General features: G+C 48.0%; 2 protein-coding genes across 2 annotated transcripts in view; both read left to right on the top strand.

Annotated features, from left to right (window-relative positions):
* LOC119311623 (potassium transporter 18) lies at positions 1-5713 on the top strand. The gene is made up of 10 exons (XM_037587278.1): positions 1-243; positions 646-814; positions 1134-1359; positions 1964-2209; positions 3028-3078; positions 3398-3655; positions 3742-3794; positions 3969-4083; positions 4169-4423; positions 4519-5713. The coding sequence occupies exons 2-10, from the start codon at positions 695-697 to the stop codon at positions 5550-5552; spliced, it is 2358 nt and encodes a 785-aa protein (XP_037443175.1). The 5' UTR covers positions 1-243; positions 646-694; the 3' UTR covers positions 5553-5713.
* Positions 5714-11274: 5561 nt separating this feature from the next.
* Positions 11275-12083, top strand: part of LOC119311622 (splicing factor U2af large subunit A-like) — a 4575-nt gene continuing 3766 nt past the window's right edge. Inside the window, exons 1-2 of the mRNA XM_037587277.1 lie at positions 11275-11399; positions 11806-12076. Of these exons, the coding sequence (XP_037443174.1) occupies positions 11316-11399; positions 11806-12076 (355 nt within the window). The 5' untranslated portion in view covers positions 11275-11315. The remainder of the gene's footprint in view (positions 11400-11805; positions 12077-12083) is intronic.

Below are 12083 nucleotides of genomic sequence, written 5' to 3'. Positions count from 1 at the left end.
CATCTCCACTCCTCTCTGCTCCACATCCGAAAATTCTGACAGAAAAAGAAAGACTGCGCCGCAAGAAGCAAAATTCCGATTTTTCTCCCCGGCCCTCCCCACACCTGGCGGCGCCCATCTCCGGCGCAACCGGCCGAGCTCCTCACCGGCGACAGCGGCGGCGGCGTATCTTCGTCCTCGCCGGAACCGGCCGAGCTCATTGCGACGCATGGTTGACGAGGTGTCGCTGGTCCCCTGCGGCAGGTGCTCCCCGTCCCGGCCCCCCCGAATCTTTCTCGTGAACAGATTTGAACATCTGGACCTTTCTGGTTGCTTTTGACTGCCTCTGAGCCTTTACTCTTCGCCCCGCCTCTGCTCTCCTGTATCTATGTATGTATGTATGCAGCTGGAGTCCTGTGCTCGGATTCAAATCTGGAGAACTAATCTGATTGAGCATCTGGATGTTTGTGGTCACCTTTGACTGTTTCTGGGCCTCTTGGAACCACACGTTCTCGTTTAGATTCGTAATCAAAATGAGATATGCTGTAGTTGGTTGTCATGATCTCTGTTCAGCAACCACTACGTGTTTTATTGGAGTTTGTATGTAAGAGGGAAAGACAAATACAGTTATACTGAGCTAGTTCTTGACTTTCTTGATGCCTGCAGTTTGTGGCATACTTCTGCTGCTGAGTGACTGGTCTGAAGTCTGAACCTCATGGAGACCGTTTCGACGAATGAGGACACCGGCAAGGGGGCGATGTGGGAGCTGGAGAAGAGCCTTGATCAGCCCATGGACGCAGAGGCCGGGAGACTGAGGAATATGTACAGAGAAAAGGTGATTGCTGCTATCATCCAAGTATTTGTCAGTTTTCTATATCTGAATCTTAGGCTCTTAGCCAATAGGATACAGAACTAGTGTGCTGTGTTAAGAACGTAATGGCATTAGCATTGAGCATCACAATTTTGTGTTTTGTAGCACATTCTTTTCAGTAGTGTGTTCTCCCTAATAGTTATCTATATGCACGGATTCGAGATGTTGCCTAAGATGCAGAGTTATTTGGTGTCTTTACTCTGAACTTCTGACAAAAAATGAACAGCCACAATATGCTAAGTAATTTTGTTTTTGCCCTGTTTCCCCCCTCTTGTATGTGCAGACCTACCCAACAGTTTTGATGCTACAACTAGCTTTCCAAAGCCTTGGTGTGGTGTTTGGAGATTTAGGCACATCGCCTCTTTATGTTTTCTACAATATCTTTCCTGAGAAGATAGAAGACACAGAGCAAATTATCGGGGCACTCTCGCTTATTATCTACTCGCTTACTCTCATTCCACTCGTTAAATATGTCTTTATCGTCTTGAAGGCAAGCGATAACGGCCAAGGTAAGAATTTGTGCCTCAGTTATGGAAAGATTAAACTGTTCGTAGTGGTCTGTCTTATTTGTTCGAGATAATGCAGTAATACATACAACATGTTCTATGACCATCTGAAGATCACCTAAAATGAAAAGCCAATGTGTATGGCCATACAAAAGAAATTCTGGTCAAGAGCTTCCTGAGGCCCATGCAACAGTACAGTTATGTAGGCCTTTTATTGGTTTGGCTCTAAACTTTCTACTGTCCACTATAAAGAGATTTTTTTAACACTTTGAGAAAAATAAAACTAATTATCCTCCCCGTGTAAAAAATAAGTTGTTTTGTATTTAAGTAACCCTATATCATTGGAAAAGGCTGATAATAGACAATAAAACCATCACTCTAAGATGGACCCGTGTCCTTCTGCTTAGTTGCCACAAGTTTTGTCTGTGCGGCTGCCTCAACTAGGGACACAAAATTTAGTGTGCCATAGACAGTAAGTCACATATGTTAGTATAAGATACCATTGCGTTGCACAGACACCCTGCCTAAAATAGGGATGCTTATGAGTTTACTGCTCAGCCCCCCTTGTGTTTCTCTGAATCTTCTAATAGCTTTTCTGCAATTTCAGGTGGAACTTTTGCTCTTTATTCATTGCTTTGCCGGCATGCAAAGATAAGCATTATTCCCAATCAACATAAAACCGATGAAGACCTAACAACATACAGCCGTCAGACATATCATGAGAAGTCTCTTGCTGCAAAGATCAAAAGATGGTTAGAGGGGCACCAATTCAGAAAGAATGTCATTCTTATTCTTGTACTTTTTGGTACTTGCATGGCTGTTGGAGATGGAATTCTCACTCCTGCCATATCAGGTGAGTGCATGCATGTTTTATCATCTTTACTTTATATCAGATTTCTCAAAAATGATATTGTTAGGAGAACGGGGAGCTTTCAGCCTGACATGATCCTATCTTTGGCCTACTAAGAATCATATTATGTTACCAGAAACCAGAAATATTTGGCAAAAAATGCATGCCAGATATTCATTTGAAGCATATTACACCAATTGGTTTGCAATGAGATGTGAAGCAATTGCATAAACTATTATATAAGATGTCATGTATCCAGTACACGACCTGGCGATAATGGCTCTAGGGCTTGCTCGAAGTCACCGTGGCCCCAAGAGCTGCAAAGGCAGCTGCACTCAGGGGCGGAAAGGAGAAAGATTTTGCGAATATTGGTTTATTCTCTGCTTATTTCAACCAGAGGATGTGGCAACCCTTATGTAAGAGGGCTTGCCCCTAACTCAAGAAACTAATCTTATCTTTCATAACTTACTTGATCCCAATCTCTTAAGTCCTTAACTACCTTTTTTTTTTGCGGGTAAGTCCTTAACTACCATACTAGTATAAAAATAACAAGCTAGGGAATGATAAACCTGTACAGACAACGATCCCTGTACATAGCTGCCTGTAGAGTGCACCTTTCCAATCTTAGGTGGAGCATCTGAGATTACCAACTACTCCATATTAGTTTTGTCCACAACTGACGAGTGTTGCTGTACTGATTTCTATCAATTTTAGCTGTTCTACATACCTTCTTTGTGATGCTTGTAATTCATAATTCTACTGTTAAGTTTTACCCAATAACCCAAGTGACTTGATATTAACAACTGCTGTGCAATTTGCAGTTCTTTCTGCAACTGGTGGAATAAAGGTTGAAGAGCCCAGAATGAGAAATGGTACATGTGCAATTTGAAATTATATTACTACAGTTTTCTGCTTTTATTAGCTTTGCCATGTGCATCTCAGAGGAGGATGTCAAAATTTGCAATTGATGTTAATTTAACCAGAACTGTTGATTCCAACTTTAAATAATTCACCATATTCTTTTGTCTGTGGAATGATAAGCTTAACATTCTAACTGTGATTTGAAGCATTGCCTTTTATCGTAGGAACTTTGTAGTGGTAGCGTGCATGGGAACAGTTAATGCTGTTATACAAATAATACCGGGTTAGACCTATGATTAACTGACTCATTTTATAATTTTCCCATGACAGATGTGGTTGTAATAGTCTCCGTGGTGATACTGATTGGACTGTTCAGTATGCAGCACTATGGCACAGACAAAGTCAGCTGGCTTTTTGCACCAATAGTATTTGTTTGGTTCATACTTATTGGAGTCCTGGGGGCTGTAAACATTTATACATATGATAGGTCGGTTCTCAAGGCATTCAATCCTGTTTATGTATATCGTTATTTTAAGCGAGGGAAGACTAGCTGGGCTTCCCTGGGAGGAATTATGCTCAGCATAACAGGTCTGGAATTCTTACCTTATTTCATATGGTGGCTTGTCCTTTTAACCTGGCAATAACCTGACCTGACTGTTTGGCTCATGGTTCAGGGACAGAAGCACTGTTTGCTGACCTTTCATATTTTCCCGTACAAGCTATTCAGGTACCATATGTTGGCTGTGATTGTTCTTCGCTATGCATATTTTAATCTGCATTTTAAGAGGAATGCACTCAGTTTTATTTTATTAGCGGTAGTAGATCTACCAATATAACTTTCACATGAGTACTTTAATCAGTCAGCTTGCTTGCTAACATCCTTTATCATTTCGAAACGCAGATTGCTTTCACTACGGTTGTGTTCCCGTGTCTTCTTTTGCAATATACTGGTCAAGCTGCCTATATAGCCACGCACAAAGACAAAGTCTCCCACTCCTTCTATTTTTCTCTTCCAGGTAAAATTCTGACATAGGGAATTCCCCGATTAAGTGATTGTCGTATTCGTTAGAATACATAGTGACACACGATTATTTGGCGCAGAGCGTATACTTTGGCCAGCGTTTGTCGTTGCAACAGCTGCTGCAATAGTTTCTAGCCAGGCAACCATTTCCGCGACGTACTCAATTATCAAGCAAGCGCTTGCGGTGGGATGCTTCCCCAGGGTGAAGATCATCCATACATCGAAGAAGTATCTTGGCCAGATATACAGTCCTGATATTAATTGGATCCTCATGATTCTCTGTATTGCCGTCACCGCTGGATTCAAGAATCAGTCCCAGATTGCAAATGCTTATGGTAAATGAAATACTTGTATTTTTCTAAAATTTCCGCGGTTGCGATGTGTGTTTCTGCTCTGTTGCTAACATGAGTGTTGCATGCTGCAAAAACAGGCACAGCTGTGATAATGGTCATGCTTGTGACAACATTTCTCATGGTCCCCATAATGCTGCTGGTATGGCGCAGCCATTGGGCCTTGGTTGTCCTCTTCACGGCGCTGTCACTGGTCGTCGAGATCCCGTACTTGACTGCCGTCATGAAGAAGATTGACCAGGGCGGCTGGGTTCCTCTCGTGTTTGCCGCGGCCATCCTCCTCGTCATGTACGTGTGGCATTATGGCACGCTCAAGCGCTACGAGTTCGAGATGCACAGCAAGGTGTCCATGGCGTGGATCCTGGGCCTCGGCCCGAGCCTCGGCCTGGTCCGGGTGCCCGGGATAGGTCTGGTGTACACGGAGCTGGCAAGCGGGGTCCCCCACATCTTCTCACACTTCATCACCAACCTCCCGGCGATCCACTCCACCCTGGTGTTCGTCTGCGTCAAGTACCTGCCAGTGTACACAGTGCCGCTGGACGAGCGGTTCCTGGTGAAGCGGATTGGCCCCAAGAACTTCCACATGTTCCGCTGCGTGGCGCGGTACGGCTACAAGGACATCCACAGGAAGGACGACGACTTCGAGAAGATGCTATTCAGCAGCCTGCTGCTCTTCATCCGGCTGGAGAGCATGATGGAGGAGTACTCGGACTCCGATGAGTACAGTGCCCTGGACCAGCAGGAGCTGATCGACGAGGCTAGCAGCGACGCCAGGTCCGCCGCCGACCTCAGCTACGCCTCCCGCGACTCCATAGTGCCGGTGCGCTCTCGGAACCGCCTGGGGGCCATGTCGTCGGCGCAGGCTACAACGGCGACCCCGGGGTTCGAGACCGTGGGCGACGAGGTTGCGTTTCTGAACTCGTGCAGGGATGCCGGGGTCGTGCACATCCTTGGGAACACCGTCATCAGGGCTCGCAGGGACTCGGGGCCGCTGAAGAAGCTCGCCATCGACTACCTCTATGCCTTCCTGAGGAAGATCTGCAGGGAGAACAGCGCCATCTTCAATGTTCCCCATGAGAGTCTGCTGAATGTTGGGCAGGTGTTCTATGTGTAGCTAAAGTGGATGTAAATCACTGTGTTTGTGTGTACATTATTTTACAGGAGAACTCTACAGAAATGATGATTAATTGATTTTACATATATGGAACATGTAGATTTTAGTACTAATAAAATGGCACATGTAAATTTTAGTAATAAAATGGCAAATTTCAGTGCTGTGCAAATTCAGATACGAATCTGAAACAAATTATGGAATTAAGATGCGAATACATATCATATTATAGTCAACTTGTTACCATCGTGTTGCACCAAGGTTTAGGTTTAACTTTTTGTTGAAACTTCTTTTGAAATTTTGTTTTATTTTGAGGGTCAGCGAAATATTTGCATTTCGTTAGAAAACAGCTGGTGCCTTTGAACTCGAATGATATGTAACCCACGGAAAATAAATAAATTGGCAACTTCCTAATAATTTACTCGCTCACCTCTAACGCTAGGAGAAATGTAGCCTTCCGTTTTTGGCACTGACAGTGGCGACGACTCAAATCTGCAGAAGCGGTGGCGGTGACGACTTCAATCTCTAGGAGCGGCAAGCGCTTGTCCCCTTCATCTCGGAGTCCGGCTCGTCTTCCTCGGTGTCCTCGTCTCCGGCATGGGCGGGTCGTCGGCTCCAAAGGGGGTAAGTACCATACAACCCCCCCCCCCTCTCCTCTGTTAGGTGAGGTCATTAGGTAGGGTGCAGTGCCAATTTTGCCAGCGCAACATCAATTTCGCCAGTACTTACCGCAACATCAATTTCGCCATTAAGTCCGCAATGACGAACATATGAAGCTAGTTGTTCAGAGAGCAACACTCATAGTTGTTATTCAGGCTTGGGTCATGTTGGTCCAAAAGAAAGCGGTTCGTCCGACTGATAAGCCTATGATCCGTTATGGTCCAATGTCAACTCAAGATAGGGCGATGATGGCGAATCTGAACTACACCTACAACAACAACAATGTAGAGACTGAGAACATGTTTCGAATGCGAAGATCACAGTTTCCCAAGTTTTTGGAGACGTTTAGGATCAAGGGGCTGCTAAAAGATAACATCCACACACCTATGTGGAAGATCAAATTTGCTTGTTCCTTCATGTTGTTGGTCATGACTCATAATCAGAGATTCATTGTTACTCACAATACATACAGGAGATCTAGTGAGACCATTTCCAGGTATTTCAGTCTTGTATACTATTGGAGAGCTCATAGGAGAGATGGCCAAGACACCATTTGGGCAAACTCCTACTAAGAATCACAGGAGCCCTGTATCCATATTTCAAGGTGAGCAGGGCAGGTGGCGGCGGCGGCCTAATACCCGGCAGGCGTCCTGGTTGAGGAGTGCGCCGGACTAGTGGGTGCCCATACCCGGCAGGTGCCCTGGTTGGGACCTCAGGTCTTAGATGTTAGGTCTGGCTGCGAGGTTTGTTTGATATTAGGCCCAGACTATCAGCATCCCTTCATCAACTGGATAGGAGTAGCGACAGATGTTGCCTAGACGGTGGCTTTAGTTTTACTGTTGTATGACTTTGTAAGGTTTTGTGTGAATAATTAATAAAGTGGCTGCATGCATCGTCCAGATGCAGAGGCCGGGGGTCCTCCTCCTTTCTAAAAAAAAGGTGAGCAGTGCTAGTAATTCATGCCATGACATGCTTGTATTGTTTTATAGTCACAACAATATGCTCTCATACCATCACATGATTGTATTGGATGGTACTCATGTGACCGTTAGAGTGTCGAGGTCACAAGCTGCACCATACATGGATAAAAAGCACTACACAAGCCAGAATGTGCTTCCAGTTGTTGGTTTGATCTAAAGGTCACATATGTCTTAGCTGGCTGGGAAGGATTAACCCATGATGCTAACATTCTTGCTGACGATATGTCCAGGATGGGATCAATATTCTGATGGTAGTTGTACCTATGAGATACTGGGTATGCATGTCAACCCGGTGTTCTTTCATCTTTCGTGAAAACTAGATACAACGAGTTCCCTTCTAGGAACCATCCTAGGGTTGTTGCAGAATTGTTCAATCTCAGACACTCTAGCCTTAAGAGTTATAGTTGAGAGGGCATTCGGAGCTCTGAAGAATAAAATTTAAGATCCTATATCAGAAGACACTCCACCCTCTTTTTACCCAAGTTAGACTTGTTCTTGCATGTTGCATTCTTCATAACTGGGTCGTAGAATGAGGCTGTGACGAGCTTGTGGTAGAGGAAGAAGATGTGTTGGTTGATGATGTTGATGGCTACGGCCGTGATGCAGGGGGACATGACAATGAAGCTTGAAAGAGTAAAAGATTGGCGTGAACTGAGGCAACATGGACAAATAGAGATAACACAAGGATCTGAAGAAAAAGAAGCAGCAACAAAGGAACAAGATGACGATGGACTCCCCCCTAGTTTGACTTGGCATTAGAACTTTTCCTAAACGAGCCATATGCAGTGTTAATTTGTTTTGCATTTTTTTAGTAGTTAGGATAAACCGTCATTTATTTACTAGTCAGGGCGAAATCGATGTTCGAGCCATATGCAGTGTAATGTGTGGTAAGGTCACCGGTAGCGAGATCACTACATAGGCCGTGTATAACCAAAATTCATGTTTTGGGTGTTGACATAATTGTTGCCAACCAAACGTCTGGAAACGTTTCCAATATGGGGACTGATCTGCGCAGGCGCGCCGGCCCAACGATTCGGCCGGTCGCGCGCGGACCGTCAGATCCAATTGCGTTAGACCGTCAGATCTAGGTAAAAACGGTTTGTTCCAGCTCCCTTCTTCCTCTTGCAGCACCCTTGTCTTCCTCCCCGCATCTCGCGCACGCACCCTCCTGCATCTCGCGCAGCTCGGCGGGGCGGGGGCCGCGCTCTCCTCCTACCTGCCTCCCTCCAGGTCGCAGCACCGCTCCTCCCCTCCTGCTCCTTGCTAGTTCTCGTCGCCGGGATTCGCGGGAACCCCACACCAACATCTTGTTTCCGTGCTCGCTGTTCGCGCTTGAAAATGGATGTAGCAAAAACTTCACCGGTAGTAGCAAAATTCGACTATGGTTGCAGCAAATCATCATCGCCGCCGTCGCGAGGTCGTAGCTCTGCCTTGATGGAGGTAGCAAAAAACTTCGTCGGTAGTACCAAAAAACAACTACGGTTACAACAAAACTTGTCATCGTCAGTGCCCCGCTACCATCATATGTTTGTATCAAAAATGAAGCCGGTTGTAGTAAACAACGGAGCCGGTTGCAGCTTTTCGCGTCGTCCATGGCTTCCATCGTCTATGGTTGAAGCTTTTTTTGCCGCCGGTTGAAGCTTTTCTGTAGCCGGCTGCAACAAAATTAAATGCCAGTTCCAGCTCGCGTTCTGCCCGGTTCCAGCAAAACAGTGGTGGTTCCAGCTCCGATAATGGCCGGTTGCAGCAAAAAAGGATGCTGCTTCCAGCTCCCAATCCAGCCGCTTCCAGCAAAAATATTGAGCAGAGTAGCGTGCTCCCTGAGAAGGAGATGGAGGTGTGAGGAGGAACAGGGAGAGGGGAGGAGGGAGGCTTGCGGCGGTGGATCTCATCGGGGGCACGAGCATGGCAGAGGGTGCCGCGAGCGCAGTCGGAGACATGTGTACTGGTGGGTGCAGGCGGGGGCTGGTGCCTGTGATGCGAGTGCCCCGGCATCCATGTTGTGGGGAAGAAGAAGATGGGAAAAAGAACGATCGGAAGCCGCGCGCTCGTCGCCTTGTTTTCTTTTTCTAAAGGGTGCTCCCATTGCCACTCGCACGATCGATAGCGATCGCAGGGCCCACGCGCGTCCGGCGGAACGTTTCGGTCGGCGCGCCGTCTGGAAACGTTTCCCAATATCAAACTGCGCCGTGGTTGAAGGCAGGCTAGCAAACTATGTGTAGAACATGAATTTTGTTTTTTTTTTGCCTGTGTTTCACCCAGCTAGGCTCAACTCAGCTACAAATGTAAATACCCTAGCCAAAGACGATGAAACCTACCAAATGCATCCCAAACGAGCAGCTGCACACGTTCCACGAAAAGTCATCGAGATGCTAGTCTGAAGTCTGAACAAGTAAGCGAAGCCATCGAGATGCCGTGAAACTCACGATGCAGGTGGAGATGGGATTTAGTGGGACTACCAAACTCATCCCAGTTAAATTGCTTTAGTGGGGTCTCATTGAACAAAAATATATATTAAATGGGTTAGGTCTAGCATGGGCGCCGGGATTAGGATCCTAGCGCCGGGATTAGGATCCCACCAGCCCCTTCTCTCTCGGGGACACACAAAAACAGAGGTGGCGCCGCAGCGCAGCCGTACTCCTGCCGCTACCGCATCCCCTCCCGTCCTCCCCTTCCTCGCAGCTTCTGCCTCCTCCGCCTCACATCGCCGTCCCAATTAAGTTTGGCCAATCCCCACTACTCCGGACGAACGGGATGGCCAGGTCGCCGCCAGCCGCAACCCCGACCCACAAGTCGACGGAAGCATCAGTCCCACATAACTACATAAGTGACTGCAGGAACGATGAGCATGGGTGGCATCGTGACCTAGGGCACGGTGATCGCGGGCACGACCGGCATGGGCGGTACCGTGACTTGGGGAGCGGTGAGCGCGGGCACGGTCGACATCGGCGACACTGTGACCTACGGTGTGGTGACCGCGGGCACGGTTGGCGCTGGTGGCATTGTGGCATCGTAACCAAGGAAAGCTTGGTGCCAGCGAGCCCCGGCTGGACGAACGTGCGCCTCAACGCGTGGCATTTCCAAGCGAGAGCGTGCGCAGCGAGCAACGAAACCATCGCCACCGTTTGGCGGCTTCCTTAACTTCTCCACTTTTAAGTCTCGCCTTGTTGCCGTCCATCGTGTTTCTCTGCTCGTGACGCCTCCGCCGGCGCCGTACATCCATTGAAAAGGCGTGGTTGCTGACACTTGAGAGGGTGTTGACCGATGGGCGCGGAGGTGGATGTGGTGGCGAGGGCGGCGGGCAAGAAGAGGACGTCCACCAAAGTTTCGATGTAGGATTGGTTGTCAGCTTGCTTGGTGCAGACAACACGAATCATACATGCATAGGTGAACGTCACGCCAGTTTCTTTCATGCCGCGGCCACATTTCAAAAGTGGAATCCCACTTATTACTATCACCCACCAAAATGTGTTGGGATTAAATGAGCTGTGATGAGACATCCACTATCAGTCCCACCTGACGTGAAACCGTGTACTCCCTCCGTCTAGGTGAGTAAGTTATTTTAGGTTGTGCACCGTGACCAAGGAAGAGGGGGAAACGAGAGACATTAATGTTTATTTGCTAATTAATAGTATTACATGCAATAAACTAACCATTGCATGTCGTATTTAATAGTTCCAAGTCATTAAAAGCATGTACACCCCTCGCTTCTTATTGGTTGATATGTTAAGAAACAAGAAACGAGGTAGAAGTTAATGCACCGTGCCTAAGTGTTTTGGGATTATTTGGTTTTCGTAAGATGACTTATACACCTAGACAGAGGGAGTAGTATAGTAAAAATCATGGGGAAGAGCGAGGCGTGCGCTCCACCCTGAGAATTTCGCTCTCCCCGATAATTTGAATCAAAAATCAACGAGCGTACCGCCTCCGGAACCGACCTTGGTCGTGTCTGACTCCGACTCCGGGGCCCGCACGTCAGCCACCACCGCCCCTCTATATACTTCGCCCCGCCGAACCAAGTATAACCAACCAATCGACCAGAGCCCGTCACGCGCGAACCGACCCGAAGCCGCCGCCGCCGCCGCCACCAGCACCGACCGGAACCGACGCGCCGCACCCCCACCCCATGGCGGAGCACGACGCGCCCCCCGAGTCCGGCGCCGCGAGGTCCCCGCCTGCCAAGCGCGGCGGCGACGCCCGCTCTCCCCAGGTGAGAACCGCTCGCCCGCTCGATCGATCGGCGCGGCTGTCTTTATCTGTCCGTTTATTTTTCGCGCATAGGGTTTCTAGATAGATTGCCGCGCGCGTCATGTTCGGTTGCGGATTCTAGTTTCGCCCCCCAAATTAGTGCCGGATCGTGTTTTCAGTTCTGGTCCGCGCCCTTGAAAACTGAATTCGGGCGTGTTTTGCAAGTAGTTTCGATGCTCTAGATGCATTGCGTTGTGATGATGGGATTCCAAGTTCAGGAGCATGCAGTTTTTGTTTATTTTGTGATGTGTGATGTGGCTAGCAGGCTTGGTAGTTATAATTCGTAAGTACTATGTTTATCATACTAGCAGGCCCTGATTTGTATTCTTTTGAATATATCTGACGGAGGAATTCATGTTCTTTTCCAGCAGGATGCGCAGCCTCACCAGGAGAGGTCCTCGAGTTCCAGAGACCGAGTCAGGGAGCGCGATGAGGACAAGGACAGGGAGCGCCACAGGCGCCGCGGGGAACATCGAGAGAGGTACCGGGACAGGGAGATTGTCCGTGATCGCGGTGAAGGGAGCAGGGATCGTGAGCGCCACCATCGCGAGCACCGTGATGGGAGCAGGGATCGTGAGCGCCACCATCGCGAGCACCGTGATGGGAGCAGGGATCGTGAGCGCCACCATCGCGAGCACCGTGATGG

The sequence above is a fragment of the Triticum dicoccoides genome, chromosome 5B (assembly GCF_002162155.2).
Source record: "Triticum dicoccoides isolate Atlit2015 ecotype Zavitan chromosome 5B, WEW_v2.0, whole genome shotgun sequence".
Lineage (NCBI taxonomy): Eukaryota > Viridiplantae > Streptophyta > Magnoliopsida > Poales > Poaceae > Triticum > Triticum dicoccoides.
Note: the sequence above shows the minus strand (reverse complement) of the source record. Positions and strands in the feature narration are given on the sequence as shown.

Excerpts from the sequence above, each read along its gene's own strand:
- LOC119311623 (XM_037587278.1), top strand. The coding sequence starts at position 695 with ATGGAGACCGTTTCGACGAATGAGGACACCGGCAAGGGGGCGATGTGG. Across the intron at positions 815-1,133 it reads GGAATATGTACAGAGAAAAG|ACCTACCCAACAGTTTTGAT; the intron begins GTGATTGCTGCT and ends TTGTATGTGCAG. Across the intron at positions 1,360-1,963 it reads GGCAAGCGATAACGGCCAAG|GTGGAACTTTTGCTCTTTAT; the intron begins GTAAGAATTTGT and ends CTGCAATTTCAG.